The following is a 24,751-nucleotide window of genomic DNA, read 5'->3' on the forward strand; positions in this document are numbered from 1 at the left end:
CCATTTATCGAGGAAAGCTATAGGCTATATTTTATCTCGCTAAGACTAATAGGAGCGAAGACATAGAGGAAAATATGGAAAAACGGGGAAAATTATTTGAAAGGGCTAACTTGAACGCGCTAATCTCAGGAACTACTGGTCCGATTTGAAAAATTCTTTCAGTGTTAGCCCATTTATTGAGGAAGGCTATAGGCTATATTTTATCACGCTGACTAATAGGAGAATGTGAAAAAAACGGGGGAAATTATTTGAAAGGGCTTATCTCGCGAACTACTGGAGCAATTTTTATTTTATTTAGCACAGATAAGAAGTAGACCACGTGAAGGAATATAGGCTATCGATTTTAATATTTTTTTCAGTGGATATATATTTTATACTCGTACGACGTCGGGGCGGGTCGCTAGTAGTTTATAAACAGTATTTACCCGGCCACAAGGCTGTCGCAAGCGGCGCGGGCCGCGGCAGGGGCGCTGTCGTAACGTTCTCAGACCGCCATTGTGGTTTATCTAGATTCCGTCGCGCTGCGCGCTGTATTGTGAGATGTTAGTTCATATCAGGTGACGTCCGCCGTTGCATTCGTTTATCGCGCGGTAACCGTACATTTTTTAGGGACAAAAAGTATCCTATGGATCCGCAACTCAAAATCTGCATTCCAAATTTCAGCAAAATCGGTTCAGAAGTTTGGGCGTGAAGAAGTAACGGACAGACACACTTTTACATTTATAATATTAGTATGGATATGGATTATATACAGTTACTACCAAAAGGGAAATTGTTTTGACGTTTGTTTCAGCGTAATGTTATAAGGTCTAATTAGGCTCGATTCATTTGCATCCGCTCGAACGCGCGGAGTGGCTACACCGCAAGAGCACAAGCAACAGACGACCTTTGTGACCTCTGTGGCTCAGTTGGTTGGCTGGTGGCTGTTGGTAGCTCAAGCCGGCGGTTCCGGGTTCGAATCCCGCCGACGGAACAAAAAGTTTTCAAAGTTCCTGGGTCATGGATGTACTGTATTAAAATATATGTGTACCATAACTACCATATAATAAAGATCTTGAATATAATATGTATAGTATAACGCTTCGCATCATAGTATAACGCTTCACACCACGTCAGTCTGGCCCCGTGGCCAGACTGACGTGGTGTGAAGCGTCCATAGATATTATTATAAGCATACAAAGACTTCTCATTCGAAGAAACAAGTCTTAAATTACCTAACTTACTTAGTTGCAGATTACTGAGTTTAAGAATCACTTTACACAGACTAGTTTTCGTGACTTAACTTCCTCTTAATTTAAGTGACGTTTGAGTGTCTATTATAACGTGGTCAGTAGTACAGTACGAAATACATAAAATTATTATGTTAGCATTACATTAAGAGAGATCGAGACGACTCGCGCGGTATACAAATTGAAAGCTTCATAAAAAGACTTCAACGGGTGCGCTGCTCCCATTTATGATGTTGTACAGAAACATATTTATAAAACATGTTTTTGTACTATATTAATTTTAGGAACGCATTAATTTATCAAATGTCAAAGATCCGGATATTTAGTATCCTATAGTTTTAGCAAATAGTACATAATATAGTTAATATTTTTTTGTGTTAAGTAGGTACAAATGTAAACTGTACGTTCCTACAAGCTTAATGTGCCAAAAGAATAGATATATAAATATACCTACTGGCTACTAATAACATTTTTTTGGCTGGTTTAAAAAACTCACCCTGGTTGGTCGCGGGCGGTTGCACGTGTCGTCTCCGGCGGGGCACGTGGAGGCCGGGGGCGGAGGCCGCGCGCGTGGCTGTCCGGAAGCCGGGCGCGCGGTACCGGGCCGACTTGACCGGACCGGCCGGAGAAACCGGCAGGCGGGGGAGCGAGCCGGACCGCTGTTCCTCCTCCTGGAAAATCAGATGGATCAGTAAACTTTTAAATACACGGTTTTTGTTTTTTATGGGGTAAACGAGCAAACCTGATGGAAATCAACTACCACGCCAACTCACTCGCAACATTAGTAGAGCTGCAGGTGCGTTGCCAGGCTTTTAAGATTTACGGGTTAGTCAACTAAGTATATATCTACGATATTAATGAATAAGCTGCGATTTGCGAAATACACGGGGTCACTTAAATTGAATAATTTAGCTTATGTGAAGGGTTAGGGGTTCTTTGTAGAAATACAAAATCAATTGCAGCGAAAAGACATAATGACTATTTTTTTTCTTATCGGTAATTGAAAGACACTTAAAAAATAGAAACATCGTTGAAAGAATGACTCTGATAGCTTAAAAATTCACCAAGATGTGACAATTCAAATATCTCATAAAAAAGACCTGCCCGAAACGCTCCATACAAAGTGCTACGAAAATATGACGTCAGTCTTTCGTAGTTTGTACGCATCGGGAGACAACTTTGTTCGTCAGGTATATTAAATATTGCGTTTATGAAAGTGGTTTCATAACAAAAGTTGCTTTTAATTGCATAAGTTATCAAATTGTATACAAATATTAAGAAATTTAATTGAAAAAAAAACGACTTGAATATCCAACTTTGAAGGCGCATACCAAAAAAAAATACAAATGCTATCAAGCTGAAATTTTGGGAACACTTATTTTTTACCGTGATTTCTTTATTTTATTAACAAAATTCGCTAATCTTTGACCTTGTCATCATCCCTATTGGGAGATAATATTGTTATAATACCAATGATCTCGGTAATGCCCATTTGCGACAATGCGAATTAAACATGCCTTTTTCATCATAAGGAAACGAGAAAAATAACAATACTAACAATACCTATAGTATATATTATTTATAGGGTTCATTTTAACCCAGACAGACACAAGTGCGGGCTTAAGGATACAGTATTAAATAGAGCAGTTTTTCGATCCAATAATAGGACTTCTCTAAACAGCCTACTACCAAATATCCTACATTTTTTGTTATGGAAAAAGAGCAAAAGCAAAACATTCGTGTGCATGCGAAATTGACGAGTGAATTCTAATGAAAGAGACAAGCTAATGAATGATACCGGACATACTAAATATTATACTAGGCTCAACTTATATGGTAATCTAAATTCTAAATCCAAATAATGCAAAATCAAAGTAAATAGAAAGTTTACCTCCAGCGCCTCAAGCTGCAATAAGGAAATAATTGAGCCAATAATAAATCAATTATGCTCATTACGATGCTAATGTATGAATCAGACCATCGAATTTCTACTAATTATGTAAATTACCGTTATCAACTAATTCAATAACACTGTTTCATGTAAATTGCCAATTTAAACGATGTAGGTTTTACCTACTTTTACTGATAGACATGTTTTATTGTGAAACGGCATTAGGTAGACGCAAACTACAGAAGCTTTTGGCGGTGCATATTTTGGATAGTTTGTTAAAACAGTAATTTTGTCGATGTTTTGGCACAGCTTCTCTATCTGAATTTCAGAATAACCCCTATATAACTACCTAATTAAGGCGACGCCTTGATAATTTGTCTGTAGCGATATCGATTTTTCTCAGCAATGACTAAAGCTACGAAATTAAAGTTCATTGTCAGTATTCATCATGTCTTTGTCTTTGAATTACCCATAGCATAACACGATTGGTCAACTTTTATAACACAGAATAATCGATCAAAAAGACCTCTGTAAACAAAGGTATTCCTATTTTGCCAACAGAGGAGAGTGATTTAAGCTTCCAAAATTTGTACATAAATTGGTTCAAGCATACACTTTAATTTGCCCATAGCTTATATGAAATGTATTTATGGTTTTTAAATTACGCGACAAAAACCATTTTGTCGCTTACGCCCTTTCCATTTTTTGCTGTTCCATTGCTTGTTATAAAAAACAAGAAATCTAAAACATATCCAACACGGTTTTTTACTTTAACGTGGCGTCACCTTAAATATATTATGTATCTAATGTACTATGAAATTGATACATAATCCGATTAAATAGCGGTTGGTCTGCCTATAAATCAGTTAATCTGATAGTACATAAAACAGAAGCAAACAGACATGTCATGTGGTAGCAAAAAGCGTGTCAATTGAAAGTGGGTCACAGTAAGGTCATTCAATACTATAAACACCTCATTCATTAGAAGCGGAGTCGGCACTAGTTACTACCATGAAACTTTGTTTTTACATGGGGCAAATGCTTTGTGCATCCCCGGTGGTCTGGGGACGTTGACCGGGGTATGTGGGACTCCTCACAGGATCTACACACTAAAACCCTACTCCTCGCTTAGGCACGATCAACCCACCGTAATACTACCATGAACCTACAACATAAATTTTTTCATAAAATAAGGGAACAAACGAGCACACGGGTCACCTGATGAAAAGCAACTACCGTCGCCCATGGACACTCGCAACATTAGAAGAGTTGCCGGCCTGTAAGGTACAGTCGCCTTATAACGTCCACTTTTTTAAAAAGCGTTCTAAAAAAATAAAATAAAATACCTACTACAGTTATAAATGAAACATCAAACTTTAGCTTCACTATTCGTTTATTTTTAAAAATAATCAAAAATGTGTTAACGCCTTTAGGAAAAGTTTAAAAGTAGATTTAACAAAAATATTCATATTTAAAAAAAAATTTTTGGGCTCCTAATTCCGTCCCGGGGACGATACCTATAACATAGGCCCGTCTTTGAATTTTGTGATAGTACATGTAATAATTCCCATTTAGCTTCGCCACTCGGTTAAAAATACTTGAACACAACTCTTAAACTCTGTCAATCACTTCTAATCCGCCAAGCGTTATCGGGCACGCTTGCGAAACCGTCGCTTGTGAAATGTTGATTTCCTTGTAAATATCGTACGCTGGTTCAATAACACTGCAATATATCATACTGGATGACGCTCGCACGCTGCGCCAAATCCGCGTTTATCGCGCGGAAACCATACATTTTTCTGGGATGAAAAGTATCGTATGTCCTTGCCCGGGACTCAAAGTATCTCCATACCAAATTTCAGCAAAATCGGTGCAGCGGTTTGGGAGTGAAGGGGTTACAGACAGACAGACACACTTTCGCGTTTATAATGGATAGTAAAGGCAATCGAGTCCTTGAAAACTCGCTTATCACAAAGGCAAGTGTGCGATGTTATCATAAAGACAAGAGTGCGATGTAATACTGCGTTTTGATACTTAAAGTTATCTAATTTGACGATAACGCCTAATTCGTGTGGTCTAGTGTCAAAATGGTCGGATTTTTGTGGTGACAGTTGGCGCAGACTGAAGAAAGGTGTTAAAGCCTTTAGGTGTAGATTTTTAGTCAACCATACGGAAATTCAAAATTCTAGGCAATACAATATTTGAGTTGTGGTAATTTCGCTCTGAAAATACTGTACAAATCTTCCACAGCAGATGCGATGGCATTATTGAGATATAGATTTAGTTTTGAGCAGAAATTTAGGGAAAAACACCTACAGATTAGGGAGAGGGGTCTTCAAACTATCACAGATTATAAAACAGGTACTATGTAAGTATAATAATTAGTACCACAGATGACTAAAATATACTAAATAGTTAGATTCCATGTAAGTATGAGATATCAGAAACAGATATAGAAATAAGAATAGAATTGTACATCTGAGTGAGGATGATTAAGAATGGTTGTTTTTCTATTTTATAAAATCTTCCAGGAAAATCTTCCATATTAATCTCAAGTTTTAATATTAAAGTTATGAATTAGGTAGCATGAAACTAAAAAAGGTTAACATAAAAGGTTACGTGTTAAAATTCAATTTGATTAATCAATTTGATAGATGATCAAGTTCGATTGGTCTTTTCATAAACATAAATCATTATATGATTATTTATTATTGCTCAATAATGATTAACTATAATGAATCATCATCTATTTATAAATTGCCATATACCTATCTTTTATATGAACCATGAAACTATTTTCATTTACAGTTAAAGCAGAATTTAGTACTTTGATTATTAGTTAGTGATAAATAGAATTAAATGTGAGAAACGAGAGAAATCTAAAATTTTACTACTTACTATAAAATATAAACACTAAACTAGACTCGTTTAAGCTTAGAAAGTTAGATTAAATGTGTTAAATTATTATTGGTTAATGAATATTTAGGTAACCACTATCTTCCTAATTGGACGCTGTTAAAAGCATTCGTGTACTAACCCACAAAAAATTACGTATTGAGTTATTCAGAATGCACTTATATTCTTTAGATGATTTTGAACAAGATGGCATTAAAAATTAAACAACAAAAAATAGTGTTAGGAGGACACAAATGCACAGTGACCAGTTAATATTTCTAATGCTTGTAACAGGGAAGACGTAAACAAAATATTAATATGTACTATGTAATATTATCTAACACTTTGATAATTTGTACAAGATTAGAAAAGACATACATTTTATCATTGATACCAGTAGATTATTCAAAATTTAGAGTTACAAAGTAATTCTAAATTTCAATTCATATTATTATGTCTTCACGTTACAGTGTACAGAGTATATTATTATAACTTTAGTTTTATATTTCACTAGATGACGTCCGCAATTCCGTTGCGCTAAAATTTGTTTATCGCGCGAGAACTGTAAATTTTTCCCGGATAAAAAGTATTTTATGTCCAGAGTCACTTTCGAATTGATGATATTAGTGTGGATAACTTTAATTATTAATATTTCGTGTACAATTACACATTAATGACATTTACACAAATAATGTTTCACTTGCATTGTCTTATTATCACATACACTATGTTTCTAAATTGTGTAACGCGAAATATGCGTGTGACTTTTTGTTTCATAACCCATTGCCCGTGAGTTTTGTGTCTTCCCGTGTGTTTTGTTGTTGCACGTGAGTTTTGTATCTGTCAGTGAGTTTTGTTGCTTCCCATGAGTTTTGTCATTTGTGTCTGCCCGTGAGTATTGTGTCTGCGCTTGAGTTTAAATGTTTCTTACCCGTGAGTTTTGTGTCTGCCCATGAGATTTGTGTTTGCCTGTGTTTTGTTTAGTTTAGTTTCATTATTTAAAAGTGAAGGGAATTAGAGCCATTATCGCGTTATCAGGTTTTAAGTACCTACGTCATTAAAGGTAATAATTGAGTTTGAAATTGTTTCGCCGAGCAGGTATCGAGGGCTAGATAAGGTTTATAGTTTTATACCTTGCTTGTTTTGTTCAATTGTAGGAATAATAATGAATTGAATGACTGCGTTAACAATTTTTTTGCATTGTTTTTCACATACGTTTTACGTAACAAATGATATGGCAATCAGATATTTTTGTTTACACTCAAGATTCATTGATTGTTGAGTGTTGACCTTTAAAACCTTTATTCATTGATTGTTAATAGCATTTCATATTTAATGATTGAGGTAGTTTCACAATGAATAAGCAATATCATGTTTAGCCCTATATCAAGTGACTTTTCTAACGTATAAGAAACGTAGTGATTATATTTCTCTTTGCGTATAAGAAGAGGACAAAACAATAGCGCATCCACTGTGTAAATATTTTGATTAGTAGGGGAGTAAGTTTTTCTGCTTAATATTTAAGATTGTTTAAGTGAAACTTACCTCTGCATCAGGTGCGGAGGCGCGTCGTCGTCCCCGCCACAGTCTATCCTCACTACCACTAATAGCACCACAGCTTCGGGAATGGGATTTCTGCGCGGCTAGATCCGCCCCTGCGGGGGACCGCCTCGCCTCACTCACACCCCCTAAAGTCCCTCGCGAATCCGCCGCGAGGAGTGCCGATTCGAAACTCCCCCGCCACGAGAACCGCTCACAGTCACTAGCCACACTACCCCTACTCGCCGCCGCTTCGAGAATATCGTGGGATTTGCTCCGCGCTAACGCCCCGGGTTCGGACGCGCTATCCTCGTCTGTGCTGGGCGACGCGCCGGCTGATACCTCGTGCATCAGCGCCACCAGTCTGCCGCCGATGTGCCGCATAACCTTGCCGAATAGAGGAGGCGAGCCCTCGCCCGCCCTGCCCAGCGTCGCCGCCAATCTCTGGTACGCGCCCACCGCGTCTCGTTCCAAGGACCCCGCCTCGCTGGTGCCGCGGTCGAACTCGTCTATGATCTCCCTACAGCTCTCGGAGATCTGCTTTCTCAGCGCCGATCTGTTGGCCGACGTTCCCTCCAAGTCGGAGCCCGCGTAGTCGGACGAATCGTACGAATCGCTCCACGTGTCCTCGCTGGACAGGTACTCGACGATTTCCCGCACCTCCTCGTCTCTGATTCCGGGAACGGTCTTCATCAGGCGCGTCAACTCGCTCTCGAAATATAGTAGTTGCGGTGGTTTAGGCGGTCGCGAGGTTTCCGAATTCGTGTTCGAGTTCGACGCCGGCGTCGACGTTCGCACGTTCGAGTTCACCATCTGCTTGAAAAATTGGCGCATCTTCGTCATCATAAGATTCGTCTCCTCGTCGGACGACCAGTTGTTGAAGCTGTCCTTCCGGCTGAGGGGGCTCGGCGGGGGCCGGGACGAGGGCGGCCGCTCGACGCGCTCCTCGACGTCGGGTCGCACCTCCTCGATTATCTCCTCCAACTCGACCTTAGGCTCGTGGGATCGGGAGAACTCGGAGCTCGAGTCGCCGTTTCTCAGGAGGTCATCGCAGCTGCCTACGAAGCCGCTGTCTCGGCTCGTCTGCTTCTTGGACTCGGAGAGCTCCGAGCCCAGCGGGGGGAACTCGGGGCGCGGCGAGGACCGGCCGTCCTCGCCCTCCGATACGGACCTCGCGTCCTCCCGCGCCTCCTCGGGGAACTCCGCGGACTGGCGGCGCTCGTCGGCCGGTGACCCGCGCATCTTTTTATTCTGCTTCTTTCGCTTGTTCTCGTTGGACGCGTCCAGCCGCTCCAGGGACTCGTGTCTGTCCTCCGTCTCCGTGCTGGAGCCGTCGGAGACGTCCTGATTTTCCTGCGCCTGCTCCTCGCCGGTCAGCAGGTTATCCAGCGACGAGGAGTGGGATCGCGGCGTCCCGCGGGCTCGAACCAGCCGCTTCCGCCGCTGCTCCGGGCTCTGCTTGCCCTCGCTGTCGCTCCCGACGCTCCCGGATCCGTCCGAGTCGCGCCTCTCCTGGTTGAAACCCATGAATCCCGAGAGGAAGTATTTCTCCAGGCGCGACGAAACGAGATCATCGCCGTCGCTGGCATTTTTCGGCTGCTCGATGTCGACGATGGACTCGGCCCCCTCGCTACACACGCTAGAGGTCTCCGAGACGTGCTCCTCGTCGTCTCGCACTACTTTGCCCTCGCCCAGGCCGAAGAAGAAGTACTTCTCGAGCTCGGTCGCGGAGATGGGTCGCGGCTTCTTCGTCACCTGCTCCGCCTCGCTCTCCTCGCAGCTCTCCTCGACTATCGTGTGCAGCGTGAAGTCTAGGGAGCGGCGGCAGAAGGCGAAGTCCTCGCCCCTCGTCGGCAGCGCCGCCTCGTCGCCCGAGTCAGAGTCGGACGGGGAGGTGGCCTCCTCGTCGTCGGGGCTGACGTCCTCGACCCACGAGTCGTCGTCCGCCAGCCCCTCCTCCAGGCACACGACCGCCGAGAGAGTGTCGGCGTTGCTGACGACGGTCACTCCGCCGGAAGGTTGCGGCGATTCGGCGTCGGAATTTCGTTCGTTCGTGTCGTCGCGCGCGCGCGCCTCCCGCTCGTCCTGCAGGTTGGTGTGGTGCACGGTGATGTCGCGCATGAGCCGCGTCGTGTCCGACGTGACCACGGATACGCGATCGTGCGTTATCATAACGCGGCTAGTGAAGCGCGCGGAGCCGTCCGGGCCGTCCGTGCGCGAGCGGCGTACTGCGGCCACAGGTGTGTCGGCCCCCTCTCCCGCGCGCGCCGCCCGCGGCTCGCACGTTTTCACCTCCCCCTGCTCCTCGAGCGATTCTTTTTTCAACAGCTCGCTGAGCGTACGCTCGATACCTTTGAACAGGTCTATTTTTTCTCGCGCAGCGGGCGGGGGGCTTATGTCTTCCGATTGAAATTCTGCGGCGATGTTTGTCAATAGCGACGGCTGGGAGTCGGTCGCGACGTTCCTCGCCGAGCTCGGCCGGTCGTCGGGCAGTTCGACGCACACTTTGATATTGAAGTCCGAGTTGAACGAGTTATCTAGGGAGTCGCACTCGATGTTCAATGACGGGCTGCGGCTTCGATCACTCTCTTGATTACTTTCTTGATTTAGATCACGAATGTCGCACGCTGCACTAAAACTATTGAACTTTTCACAGGTTTCGCTTTGAAGCATGTTATCATCAACGATTTCGTTTGCCAATTTTAAGTCACTATCCGCGCCGACGTCGCTACCATTATTACTAGCGTAGGGCAGGTCCGAGTAGTCCTCCGAAAAGCTGACGGACTCCAAAATGACGACGTTATCGTCGTCCGCAGCGTTATCTGAATTCGGTTCGGCGACGCAATCGGCATTATTTTGCATAACATTCTCTACCGCCATTATCTCGAGGCTGTCCGACTTTTTGTCGAAGGAGTCATCGCAGTCGATGCCGCTGCTGTCGGCGTCGGCCTCGACGTCCGACGAGGAGTCGGCGGGGTTGACGACGAAGACGCGCGAGAACCGGCCGCCGACGCCGCCCGAGTCCTCGGAGTCCTCGTCGGAGGTGGCGGGCTCGTCGGGCGCGCCGCTCCGCAGGTCGTAGCTGCGCCGCTCGACCTCGCCCTCGTCGCTAGAGTCGGCCGATTCGTTCGACGAGGCGAACGCCCTTTCGGCGTCGAGGTGGTCCGGCATGTCGGCCGCGACGTCCTCCGCGATCACTCCGATGCCGTCTGACGCGGCGGCCGCGCGCTCGATACCCTTATCATCGTTATCGTTATCGCGGGGCTCCGGCTGCGCATCGAACTGGATCGCCTTGTCCGATCTCTCCACCGTTTTCACGACGTTGTGCGGCAGGGCGTGGGCAGTGGCGGCGGCGGTGACGGCGACGGCGGCCGCGGTGGTGAACCGCGCGAGGGCGGCGGCATCGAGCGGCAGGCCGGGGTAGGTGTGCCAGTGGGGCGCGGGCGGGGCGGGGGGGAAGGCGAGCAGAGCGGGCCAGAGCGCGGCGGGCACGGGCACGGGGACGGGCACGGGTACGGCGACGACGCGGGGCTCGGCGCCGCACGAACAGGCGCGGGCGCAGGCGGGCGCGGGGGGCACGGCGGGCGGCCGGCGGGGCGGGGGCGGCGGGGCGCCTGGCTCGAAGTAGTCCCAGTCGCAGTCGTCGGGCGCGGGGGGCGCGGCGGAGGAGGCGGTGGACGCGCTGTCCTCCGTGTCCTCGCGGCACGACGAGTCCGAGCTGAGGAACACGAGGCGGTAGTCCTCGGGCCGCATGCGCCCGGCCTCCCCCTCGCTCGCTTCACCCGCCTCGCTGCTCAACACGCTATCTGAAAACAAATAAAGGTCTTTTAAAACGAGAAAAAACGTAGTGAATCGCGCACAACCATAGATCAGACTCGGTGAGGTCATCGAAACGAAATTTAAACATCACATCAACCTATTCATTGAAAGATTTCAAACATGAATTAATACATTGTTCATAATCACAAATTATAATATTATGAGGAAATCAAAATTGTAGCAATCATCAATGTTACTGTCGTGTATTCCAATACATGGCAATACTATTATGAACTATGAAGATGTAACATAAAGGTCACATAATATTATATTATGTAGTATCAATCATGTAAGTAATACATATTGTAATTGTAACACAAATATTTTATTGTGAGCACAGAAACCTACATTTAAAGTTGACGATCTAGGTATCATATTAATTATTATTATCAATAGGCATGATAAGGGAAGTATATTAACAATGCATAATGTCATTAGATATTAAACATACTAATATTAATTAAATTCGTATAAAAAATATTCATTTGTCTTAACATTGGCTACAAATAAAAAATAAAGAGTAAATAGACACAGCCGTTTTGTTAAGAGTTAATTTTAACGCCTTACAATAAATATTATTCAGTACTTTTGCGCGATTTTGCTTTTGAAAAACGGTAGGCACTACAATATAATATTATGATGCAGTAAAATTCTATACTAGATAAACTGTGCTTTAAACGCTTTACTAAGCTACATAACATAAATTATGATAAATTAATTAATTAAAACAATTCAGAATTATTTCTTTTGTCATTCTTATTTTATTTCTTCTCTGAGGAAATACCACGAAGATTAGATAATCTCGTCAATAAGACTATTCTTTTGTTATAATTTTTTAAATCAATAAAACATTATCGATTATCGTTTTAGCAATAGATATGCAATTCACGGATATGCCAATGAGAATAGAAAGCACCATGAACTGTTGTCGTGAGTGGAAAGCGACTCGCTACACGATACTTTACCTTCACACACGATTACTTCGCAGTCAGATCCGATAATACACCTAATCTACAGAGTATTTGTGTAGCTAATTGTGTACTCTATTTAGAGATAGAACTAGAGCCTATCTCTATATAATAATTAATAGAGACGGTATTTGTAACACATCTTACTCTACATATTCTAAGATTAGATAGATGAAGTAACTATACGTGGCAGAGCCATGCTTCGGCACGAATGGGCCGGCTCGACCGGAGAAATACCACGTTCTCACAGAAAACCGGCGTGAAACAGCGCTTGCGCCGTGTTTCGCCGAGTGAGTGAGTTTACCGGAGGCCCAATCCCCTACCCTATTCCCTTTCCTTCCCTCCCCTACTCCCTTCCCTTCCCATCCCTACCCTCCCCTATTATCCTATTCCCTCTAAAAGGCCGGCAACGCACCTGCAGCTCTTCTGACTCTGCGAGTGTCCATGGGCGACGGAAGTTGCTTTCCATCAGGTGACCCGTTTGCTCGTATGCCCCCTTATTTCATTTAAAAAAAAATTAAACAACTTATTAACATCGTAACAAAATGAACAGGACAAGAATACATACAAATAAAAGAGAATTGATCAAATACGATATTCAACGTCATTTGGTTTGTTTATAAAACGGAGGTTTACCATGTAACAACGAAACGAGCAAAACAAACACACATTATGCATGATAATGCAACGTGTTAGATTATATTAACATACACACAAAGATGGTAATGAATTAATTGTTACGTGTTATGTATAATTACATCACAATTATTAGTATCACTAGGTAGATCACTTCATGGGTTTTAATAAAATACTAAACACTGATATATGAATACTGTTAGTTATGGCATAACAGTGTTTCATACCCCCTGGTATGAAAAAAATATTTCGCGACCCCCTTTGATCTTTTACCATGTGTAAGTACATATGAAATACATACTAGATTACATACTTATGAAATACATACTAGATTACGCCCGCATCTCCGTTACGCCAAAATTCGTTAATCGCGCGGGAACCGTACATTTATCCGTGATAAAAATATCCAATTTTCTTTTCCGGGACTCTAAGTATATCCATACAAAATTTCAGAAAAATATTGAGAGCGGTTTGCGCGTGAAGAGGAATTAAAAAGACAGACAGACACAATTTTTAAATAAATAGTTTTAGTGTACCATAATATTATATGTACGTACCTTTAATAAGTGTAACTATTTGACCGAGCTTTGCTCGGTATTCGATAAAACACGAATAAAATTACATTTTCTAAAAATTATTTCTAGTTAGATCGATTTATCACCTCCGAAACCCCCTTTATACTATATGTCATGAAAATCGTTGGATTTCGAGATTAAAATTATATATTTATATAGGTATTATATACAAGAATTGGTCGTTTAAAGATATAAGATATTTTATTCTCAAATCTCAAGCATACAAAATAAAGTATTGTTGGCCTGAAGTTTATAAAAATATCTAGTGTCCAAACTTGAGTTTCTATATTTGATGCACGTGCCTCCCATTAGATTTTACTGTTCTTCTTCTCTACTCTTTTTGCTTTATTAAAATAAAAAAAACATTAGTGTCTTGTTTTACACAATATTATGTCTCGGAACAGAGTATAATTACCAAGTTCTTACTTCTTACACAGGTTGTGCAAATCGATAAATCGATAATAATTAATTAATCGCATAAACTGTTTTGCGGAACACCTAAATGTCTCTTGAATCAGGTGATAAAAACAATATAAAATAATAATAAATGTGATCACGTGCAGCGGTTGATAATAATCAGAATATTATTAGCTTAATATTGTAATTTAAAGTATAAGCTAGACTTTAGAATCTAGATCAGTTTTTCCCAAAGTGGGTGATAATGCCCCTTGTGGGCGCTGGAGGTCCTAAGGGGTGTGGTGTGGGACCCAAAAAAATGGGGGCGTTGTGTAGAGGCTTGGGGGCGATTTATTTCATCTGGATGCAAACAATGGGGGCGCCAAAACTCTCAAAGTGGGCTGTGGACAAAATAAGTTTGGGAATCCCTGATCTAGACGGAAAGCCTATTCGCGTTTGTGAAAATTTTCGTGAAAATTGGCCAATGACTTTTTTCATAAAATTAGGGGACAAACGAGCGAACGGTCACCTGATGGAAAACACCTACTGTCGCCCATGGATACTCGCAATATCAGAAGAATTGCAAGTGCGTTACCAGCATTAAGAGCGAATACGCTCTCTTCTTGAAGGCTTGGACTACATAATTGTCACATTTGCACTTATGGCTCACTGTAATTAACTAAAATCAGGAGCTAAATGATTAAAATAATCGGCCAAGTGGATTTGCTTACGAAGGGTTCCGATTTCTTAGCTATCTACAGTATGTACTATCAGAGAAGTTGATTCATTGGCAGATGACGGATCTACGTAAATTGGTCGCGTTACGTCAAACAAAGCCGACAGATCACAATTTACAATTGACATGATCCGACTAAATGACGTTGGTCTGTAAACTGCCTATGAATAAATTTCTTAGATGGTACATAATTGATGACGATCATGGGCAAAAGACGAATTGCCAAAAACTGAAGACATTTTCTTGCAGAGAATCTTTTTTTTCACCTATTTGTCCGACATAAACGCATTAAATTACTAAATTGATCAATGTTTTCCAACCGTTTAATGTGAAGGCCAAGCAAATGTCATAGCAATTATAAACATAACATATCAAGGGCACTGCAATGAAAGTGTGTTTGCCCACGGATGGCCTGGCCCACGCTTGGCCTGTGGCCCACGCCTGGGCTTAGACTTTGGCAACAGTAAGTCGGTCACGGTTACCCAAATGACTCATGAGTCATGATCACTTATGTTGACTGTCACGTAGTTGTACAAAAAGCGATAATTAATTGAATTGATATTTTTATTGAATGTTTTTACAGTTCTTTTATATATCTTGCAGTAGCTCTATTATATTGTTGACAGTTAATATGTTTCTTGTTTCAGGATTTTATTCATTGCGGCAGATTTTATTCTGTTGATAGTAACTTTTTTATTTTATTTCACTTTTCACGAAGTACGATTATAAGCATTAAACTTCTACTTATGATACCAATAATCAACATGCTTTACATCTTTCTCGAATAAGGTAGCACAACGCTAAGAAAAGAAATGAGAATTACTCAACAAATTCAGTTGCATCACTCAAAAGAGTTCACTTTTAATACTTTTGTTTGTCTAAGCTAATTAAGGAGATGCAGTAATTTACCGCTTTTAGAGCTTTATAACTCATAATTTGAAAGCTACAAAATTATAATAAAAATACACCAATAATCTTCAGTATACGAACATTCCTTTCCACGTTATTAATTTCCTATTTTTGTTTATTATACTCATAATATCAGCTTCCAAAGTAAAACCAATTTATTAAAATTCAAGCATACATTCAGCATCTCCCTAGTATTTACAAATTATTTTTATTTGAAACATACGCCAAAAGATCGACAATATCATAAACTACATAATATTCCAGTTTTTTTAGGTCAATTTTGAAAGATAAGTAAAAAAATAGGGTTTTGGTGCGATCTCGGCAACACGGCAAATGTATGGTCAAGGTCGTTTGACGGGACGGCCTTATAGTTCTTGTCTCTATTTCATGAAATGCTCTATATTTGCAGCAACAGTATTCGCACTGGTACCTAGCATATTAAATAACATAATATTCTACAATAGCTTGTAATAATAACATCTATGGATCCTTCACACCACGTCAGTTTAGCCCCGTGCTAAGTCCTTGAAGAACTTTACGTGTATTTTCACACAGACAGGAGACATGGGGACTATTAAACAACAGTACTTTACTATTTCAATATTTATTTGAACAGAGTAACCTCTTATTAACAGTCGTTACAATAATGTCGATAATTCATGACAGCAAGCTCTTAAATACTAGAAAAGTGATCAATTGACCATTTAACATCCTCTAAAAATAATTATTAGAATAACATAAATGAATCAGACTACAAAAAAAATATATAAGCTTAGATAGATATAACTTATTAAATTACCAGTTTAAATTAATAATACTTAAAAATGTAATCATTGACGCCCATAGTTCTCCTTAGTTCCGCATACCATTACCGGAAGTTGGTAACAGGACATTATAAGAAACTTAGTAGATACCTAAAGTAGGTATTAGGCAAAAGCGTTCTATTCTGTTTTCTAGCCCATTCTTTCTACTGTTCATAGTGAATGTGCTTATTAGGTAAGTTTATGACCATTGTAAGGTCCATGTTCAGGCTGGTTATGTAAAACGTAGTCAACCTTATGGTCTTTCACTTTCCAGTAATGATCATTCATTTAAAACCTTTGTTAAAGGTTAATGCTTAAAAGGTTTAATGCTTACGATTTTGTCGCTTTGTATTGCTTTCATTGAGTATAAATTAGGACAATCTATTTAAGACAAGATTACTATCAAATTAAATGGCTAGTAAGTAGGTTTTAAAGATTAAGGTTACGCAAACAATTACAATAATTTGTAATTTTTTTTTAACTTATTCTTAACATTATCAAATAACTTTAAAGGATGTTATTGTTGAACTGACTGTACTAATATTTAGCTAAAAAACGCGGTAACCGTACATTTTTCGGTATAAAAGTATCCCATGTCCTTTCCCGAAAAAAGTATCCAGCAAAATCGGTTCAGCGGTTAGAACGTGAAGAGGTAACAGACATACATACCCATTCGCATAAACTATAATTTTAGTATGGATATAGTGATGGATTTTAGTGGTTGACAGTTGTTATTTTATGTTTTTGATATTGTGCAGATATTTATGTCAACTAGAGATCGCCCAATGGTCGAAATTCGACCTTAGTTTCAACGACATTAAAACTAATACCTATATTTTGTAAAAAAAATATTGACTTTATCATGTTTTTTCAACTCTTGTCTCTAGCACTCAGCTGATCTCAGACTGGCCGTGTAAGCATTGTCTAATAGTACTTATCTAAGATTCAATTTAAAAAAAAAACTATAATCCATTTCCAATTTGTCACCTTGTTGTCAACAGACTTCAACCATAAATAAAAGAGTTATAATTCGTATGTATAGGCTTGTCACTCAAAAATCTGTCATTTTTCCTAGTATGTGAGTTGTAGTGTGTGTAATGTTTTATTTGTTAAAAAAATGTATGATAAAAGCATAATTTCAAAATAAAATTAGCTCGATGCACTCCTTTACCATATAAACTATAACTGTGCAAAATTTCATTCACTTACGTTTCCCCATTTTTCGTCAAAAGGGATACAAAGTTTTTGGCTCACGTATTAATATATAGATTCTTTTATAATTTTCTTATCAAGTCTACGAGTGACCTTATTCTTGCACAGTGTGTGGTCACCTTTACTACTTTCTAGACAGATTATAGATCAGTGCGGATGGGAACGCGATATGGCCATCCTACCGTGACATGGAATCTGTTATTACCATCTACATGCAACTACGTAGTAGAGAAACATTTCACTACCTGCGGGGCTAAAATTGTCGCTTTGGAGAATCATATTATGAATCATAATATGATTTTTTTTAAATCGCAATATGGTCACTCTGCTCGCAGTGCATGTCTAGTAATTTGTACTAATTTGACATTCATTTGCTGAATTGATTGAGATGATTTGCTAAATGTGACCATTTTGGCCCCGCTGTTCACTAGTAGGCTATATTATGGTTTTATAGACTGTGGTACAAGGCAATCCATACTAATATTTTATATTAAACATTCGAAAATGTGTCTGTCTGTCAACCTCTTCACGCCCGAAACTAAACCATAAAGTTAATATACCTAGTATATTAACTTTATGCTCTAAACCGATTTTACTGAAATTTGGTATGGAAATACTTTAAGTCCAGAGAAATACTTTTGTCACAGAAAAATATAAAGTTCCGGCACACGATAAACGAATTTTGGCGCAACTGAGTTGCGGGCGGCATCTAGTATTTAATAAAATTAATTTTATTCAAATCTAATTGTAAACAAAAAAATTTTGAAGACTAATAAGCTGACACTATTTTTATTCATTCAGTATTTAAAAAGCGTTTAAATTTGTAGCTTTTTAGTTACCCAAATTGAGCTTTGTATAAGGTCTTATATCTACCTATATTTAGTTTTTTTTTTTTTATGAAATAAGGGGGCAAACGAGCAAACGGGTCACCTGATGGAAAGCAACTTCCGTCGCCCATGGACACTCGCAACATCAGAAGAGCTGCAGGTGCGTTGCCGGCCTTTTAAGAGGGAATAGGGTAATCACTAATAGGGGAGGGTAGGGAAGGGAAGGAAATAGGGGAGGGTAGGGAAGGGAATAGGGTAGGGGACTGGGCCTCCGGTAAACTCACTCACTCGGCGAAACACAGCGCTAGCGCTGTTTCACGCCGGTTTTCTGTGAGAACGTGGTATTTCTCCGGTCGAGCCGGCCCATTCGTGCCGAAGCATGGCTCTCCCACGTATAAAAATTGAATGAAACACGTAGTGCAACAAATACCATATTATTAAGGGAGTAGGAACTTTAATTAATGAATAATAATAATAATTGCAGGGCATTTATAAGTATCCTGAAATAAAGAAATCGACGCAGATTTCAGAAATATTATATCCTACTTACATAACGAAATAACGTTTACGTACGTAACGTAATAACGTTTACGTAACGGTTTTCCACAGATTTTCATTTTGATTTTTAAATAAAACATAATTTTCATAAATTATAATTTAAAACTTAATCTAAATGCGGATGCGGCAACAATGGAAGATTAAACCACAGAAACAATTCATACAAACATAATTAAAGTATTAAAGTTTGAATATGCAATAACTCATCGCAATATTAAAGTCATTTTAATATGCAGAAGAATAGGACTTCCTATAATAACTTAGAGAATATGAAAAATCTGCCATTTTTAACCGACTTCCAAAAAACAAGGAGGTTATTTATTATGTTCGGCTGTGGATATATTTTTTTTATTTTTTTTTTAATAAACTTTGCCTTCCGCTAAGTTCACGACATTATAATTTTGTGTTATTTTTCTAGCACCACCTCGGTTGTCCTTAGAGCCGAATATTTTTCACTTTACAGGCCCTTACGAAAAAATACACCTTGCCGCTACCCTGTCTACTTTACACGGTTACATATTTTTAATTGTTTTACTTGAAAGCTAATGGCTAAAATTAAATACAATGCGTTATTTAAGCTCACTTTGCATGAACGCAAAGGAGCCATCACGTGTTTGACACAAACCAGTTGCCAACAATACACATTAAGATAAGCGGCATCCTGGCGGGATTACATAAGATTTATGATGCCAGTCACTTAGAGTGGTTTTATTGCTTAAAGAAACTACACAAGTCCAAGTTATTTGATAAAACTAGCCTGCTAACTGCTGAAATGCATACAATTCTGACAAGAAATGCGCAGTTTAATAGAATATCGAGATAATTAAGTGTGTTTTTTAGTAATCTAGGTATATGCCTTATTATGGGTTTGATTAAAATTGAGATAATTAAGTAAAAAATATTTACTGCAAAACAGCTTCTTAATTTTTTTTATACAAATAGCTGCATAATAAATATTGTAGAATGTAGGTCTTGGATCAAATAATTCGAACGTGTATGGGGCGCATAACAACTGAAAAACTTGCTCGTCATTCTAATAAATATTTTAAAATTATTTAGATCGAAGAATGTTTGCAAAAATATTTACAGGCAAACATAGAAGCTCCTACTTTTTGGAAGTCGGTTAAAAATTAAAGTGTGGAACAAGTAGAATCACTTGTGTGCACTTAACACTGATTTTAACCTCTTAACACACTTCAATAATAAAAAGATCACTGATGCAGCAGTTTCAAGATGATATTGATGTCGTAAGATTGTTGCACAATCCAATGTAATAATTTTACACTGACAACCTGTTTCTTCTAAATAGCGTAACATTTATTTCTATAAAATTTTAGACTGAGAATTAAATACAGTCCTAAGAAAATACTTTTTTTTCGAGACAAAAACTAACCACAACCCAAACCCATCCGACAGATGACAGTTAACATTGAATTGACATAATCCGACCAACTGATGTAAGTCTGTCAAGTGCCTATGAATCGATTTCTTCGATGGTACTCCCCAGTACACTACTACCATGCAAACTTTGTTTATAAAATTCGTAAAGTCCTTTTGGTGCGTAAAAGCACACACACAAACTTAAGCTTCTCTATTAAAAATGTACTTACAGATTTTTTTTGATACAAAATATTAAAGGGACCACTTGTTGAAGACAAGTGTGTTTCTTTCAATTGAAAAATTCGAGCCGAACATAAAACCTTCTTCTTTTTTGGAAGTCGGTTAATAAAATTTTATCTACTAGGATCATATAAATCGGAGGAAGTGCGAAGAATTTATACAGGAATTACAACATTAGGCCGAGGCCACCCGCTGCTAGCCCAAAAACTAGTTTTACAAATAACTATAATGAATAATGATTTTATACATAGCGCATATTATGTTGCTGAGATGTAATGTGATATATCAGAAATCATATCACAAAACATAATACTTAATGTATAAAATGCCGCATAAAATAGCTATATTGTGTTCGTTGTACACATTTTGTTACTAGGTAAAATTTTGTTAATCAAAATATTTTGCCTAAAATATGTACAAGACAACGTCTGTCGGGGCAAACAACTTTTACCTGCCGTCTACCCCCATACAAAATATTTGAACAGGGAATAAGAAGGCTGGTTTTTGTCTAAAGGTGCCTCTTCACAATGGACCGTGCTGGCCCACTACAAGTTATCGTCATTGTATAGACGGGGTAAAGACTAAAGGTGTATGATGACGGAAGATTTCCAGGCGTGGCGCGCGATGGTGATTGGCGTGGCCTGCAGTGGGCCATCGTGGGCCATTGTGTAACTACTACCTATTGGCTACTTAACACATTGGAAAAGTCATGAGACAGAGAGAGCGGATCTTGAATACTCTTCGTAAATACCTTTATTAGTAAGAAGATCAGCTTAGTATCAATTTGCCAAAATGTCAGTATCTTTTTATCTGATACAGCACTTTATAATATCGAGAGTTCCCAGAGCCGTGACGTCACGACTCACAAACCGGTTTTAGGCGGAAACTGACTTCGTTCTGTTGCTTGGGAAACACAAAAACTTCAAATGGGAGTCCGACTAAATGCGAAAACTCGGATTACTATGTGTAGGTTTTGGTCTTTTTTGACAGGAGTTTATCTATTCAACACTTGGTGATTAGTCAATGTTTCGACTTTCGACGATAACCAATCACAAGCGTTAATGGAAAGATAAACTTTTGTCAATAACCTGAGCAATTGGCATGATCGTAAGGCTCTACTTATATATGCGTGCGAAAGGTTTGGCCGCTACAAAGCGAGATCAAAAGCACTTAGTAGCGATTTATTTAAACTAGAGATCACCCAATGGTCAAAATTCGACCCTAAATTAAATTACCTTCTTCTTTTGGCTCCCCGTTCAACGTATTGACTATTTCAGATTTAATAAAAAAAAAAAAAACAATCTATTTTCAATTTGACAACAGACTTCAGCCATTTAAAAAGAGTATAATTCGTATGTATAGGCACGGACGTAAAAAAAGTGTTACAACGCGAGAACACAAGCAATTGTATGTCGTGCTGCTATATAATTGGAATCTCGGAATCGGCTCAAAAAAAGATTACACTGTACACTACAATGTGCACAATACCATATTTTTGAAAGACAAGCCTATACATACTTTTTTTACGTCCGTGTGTATAGGCTTGTCTTTCAAAAATATGGTATTGTGCACATTGTAGTGTACAGTGTAATCTTTTTTTGAGCCGATTCCGAGATTCCAATTATATAGCAGCACGACATACAATTGCTTGTGTTCTCGCGTTGTAACAGCCAAACCGCTCGTTCGCGTGGTCGTATATAAATCGAGCCTAGTAAATAAAGTGTCAAACAATTACAAAGGCTTTATAATGATAATATGGAAGGCTATCAAGAAATCAGTTTTCTTGTGTTGGGACAAACCTTAATGATAAAGATCAATTAGACTAACATGAGTCATGGATTCAGAGAACAGACGGACTTTCCCAAAAGAGGGCAGCGGATAAACAAACGATAGTTATCGTTTGACGTTTTTTTATTAGAAGTTAATAAACCTATTTCCCCTTACCTAATTTAATTGGTGTCAGTGTTACACGAGACTAGTTTATTTTAACATTTCAACCTATTTTTTTATTAGGACGAAGAAAGGATAAGACGGACATAGGTACGATACGGTACTTATTTCTTTCATTACCCCTTCAGAGCCCTCAGCATAGTTTGGGTGCCGACTGCCGAGTAAGAACTTGGAACAGTATCAGATAAATATATATCTAGAAGATATATGAAATTTGAATTTTTAATTTTGTTGAGTCTAGCTATAATTTGGGAACGGATCGATTTTAGTCTTGAAATATTATTCTTGGAAGTCCAAGGGAAGGTTTTGTAATTAAGTCAGGAGTCAGGACACAATATGTCAAGGTAATATTTATCACCTAATTTTTAGTCTTATCTTCATCCACAAAGTCTCAGGCAACATATACTTGGATAATAACTTGATATGTTATGTGATATGTTCATACAACCTGACGTTTCGGGTACTTGCCCCGTGCCCGTGGTCAGCTACCGAAACGAACGAAAACCAACAGGGGCAGAGTAACGGGATATCAAAGCTATATTTTCATCGTTTGTAGCAAAGGTAAACTAAAAACTGAATTAAATATTTTCGTCATATGTATTTTCTTAAATTATGACTAGCTATTTCACCGAGCCTTGCTCGGTATTCGGAGAAAATGACATTTTCTAAAAATGATTCCTAGCTAGATCGATTTATCGCCCCCGAAACCCCCTATATGCTAAATTTCATGAAAATTGTTCCGAGATTCCAATTATATATATGTATATATACAAGAATTGTTCGTTTAAAGATATCTTATATCTTTAAACGAGCAATTCTTGTATACATATGTATAATTGGAATCTCGGAATCGGCTCTAACGATTTTCATGAAATTTAGTATATAGGGGGTTTCGGGGGTAATAAATCGATCTAGCTAGGAATCATTTTCAGAAAATGTATTAATATTCGTGTTTTATCGATAATCGATAAACTGAAAAATATGGCTCTTCCTGACATCTATTGGCGAATAATAATACTATTTTGTTAGCAACTAATTGTTTTAACGACCAGCAGATGGCGTTATTAAGTAACACGAAGTCAATGAGTGTTTGCTATACCGAGCAAAGCTCGGTCATCCAGGTACTAAGATATAATATGACGTGCGGGACTTCCTTAGTCAGGACATTACCGTACATTTTTCCGGGATAAAAAGTATCCTATGTCCTTTCTCGGGACTCAAAGTACCTCCAATCTCCATGCCAATTTCGGCAAAATTGGTTCAGCGGTTTGGGCGTGAAGATGTAAGGAGTATAATTCAATTTGCAAAACCCTACTTAGTATATAGGTCTAGCTAGGACAGTGTTCGGTTACAGTGAACTAGGCCAGTCGCTAAGTCCAAATCTTTCGCAACCACCACAATATGACTTAAACCCGCTGTAGGGCTTCTTTGTTATAAATACGACTAAAGAGTTCAACCACTTCTATATTTATATACGGTTAGGAGTTACTACGTAAATCTTATATCTTTAAACGAGCAATTCTTGTAAATATATATATTTATAATTGGTATCTCGGAATCGGCTCCAACGATTTTCATGAAATTTAGTATATAGGGGGTTTCGGGGGCGATAAATCGATCTAGCTAGGAATCATTTTTAGAAAATGTCATTTTCATCGAACATCGAGCAAAGCTCGGTCAAACAGCTAGTTCATACTAATATTACGAATGTGCATCTATTTATCTGTTACTTTCGAGCGTAAATCGCTGAGCTTTGATGAAATTTGGTATAGAAGTATTTAAAGTCTTCGGAAAGGACATAGGACAGTTTTAGGCGCGGTCAAAATAACTTTTGACCGTGCCCAAAACTGTCCTATGTCCTTTATTCTATGTCCTATAGGTATTGTGTTGGAACCTACATAATACCTATAAGAATTTCAGCGCAACGAATTTCATCAAAATCTATTAGGATTTACTTACAAAAGTTAACAGCAAAAATGTAAATTTTAACTTATATAACATTTTTGTTTATCTAAATCAAGTGCCTTCCTGTCGACCCATTTGGCATTAACACGTTAAAAGCTTCAGCAACAAGTAAAACTTAAAAGGCAGAACACAAAAGCACAACAACATACCAGCAAACGCACAGGTAGGCGCATGGGGTCCTTTTCACCAACTTTTTAACTTTATACACAGTTTTTTACACACA

At 39.4% G+C, this 24,751-nt stretch overlaps 2 protein-coding genes across 2 annotated transcripts in view; both read right to left on the minus strand.

Moving 5' to 3' along the window:
* The window catches only part of LOC121727192 (synaptotagmin-like protein 2), a 52,045-nt gene extending 41,023 nt beyond the window's left edge, over positions 1-11,022 (minus strand). The window contains exons 1-2 of the mRNA XM_042114886.1: positions 7,561-11,022; positions 1,726-1,900 (exon numbers count right to left, since the gene is read on the minus strand). Coding sequence (XP_041970820.1) covers positions 1,726-1,900; positions 7,561-10,725 — 3,340 coding nt within the window. The 5' untranslated portion in view covers positions 10,726-11,022. The remainder of the gene's footprint in view (positions 1-1,725; positions 1,901-7,560) is intronic.
* The window catches only part of LOC121727149 (branchpoint-bridging protein-like), a 56,502-nt gene continuing 42,499 nt past the window's right edge, over positions 10,749-24,751 (minus strand). The window contains exons 3-4 of the mRNA XM_042114827.1: positions 10,838-11,360; positions 10,749-10,791 (exon numbers count right to left, since the gene is read on the minus strand). Of these exons, the coding sequence (XP_041970761.1) occupies positions 10,749-10,791; positions 10,838-11,360 (566 nt within the window). The remainder of the gene's footprint in view (positions 10,792-10,837; positions 11,361-24,751) is intronic.

Source organism: Aricia agestis, chromosome 5 (genome assembly GCF_905147365.1).
Source record: "Aricia agestis chromosome 5, ilAriAges1.1, whole genome shotgun sequence".
Lineage (NCBI taxonomy): Eukaryota > Metazoa > Arthropoda > Insecta > Lepidoptera > Lycaenidae > Aricia > Aricia agestis.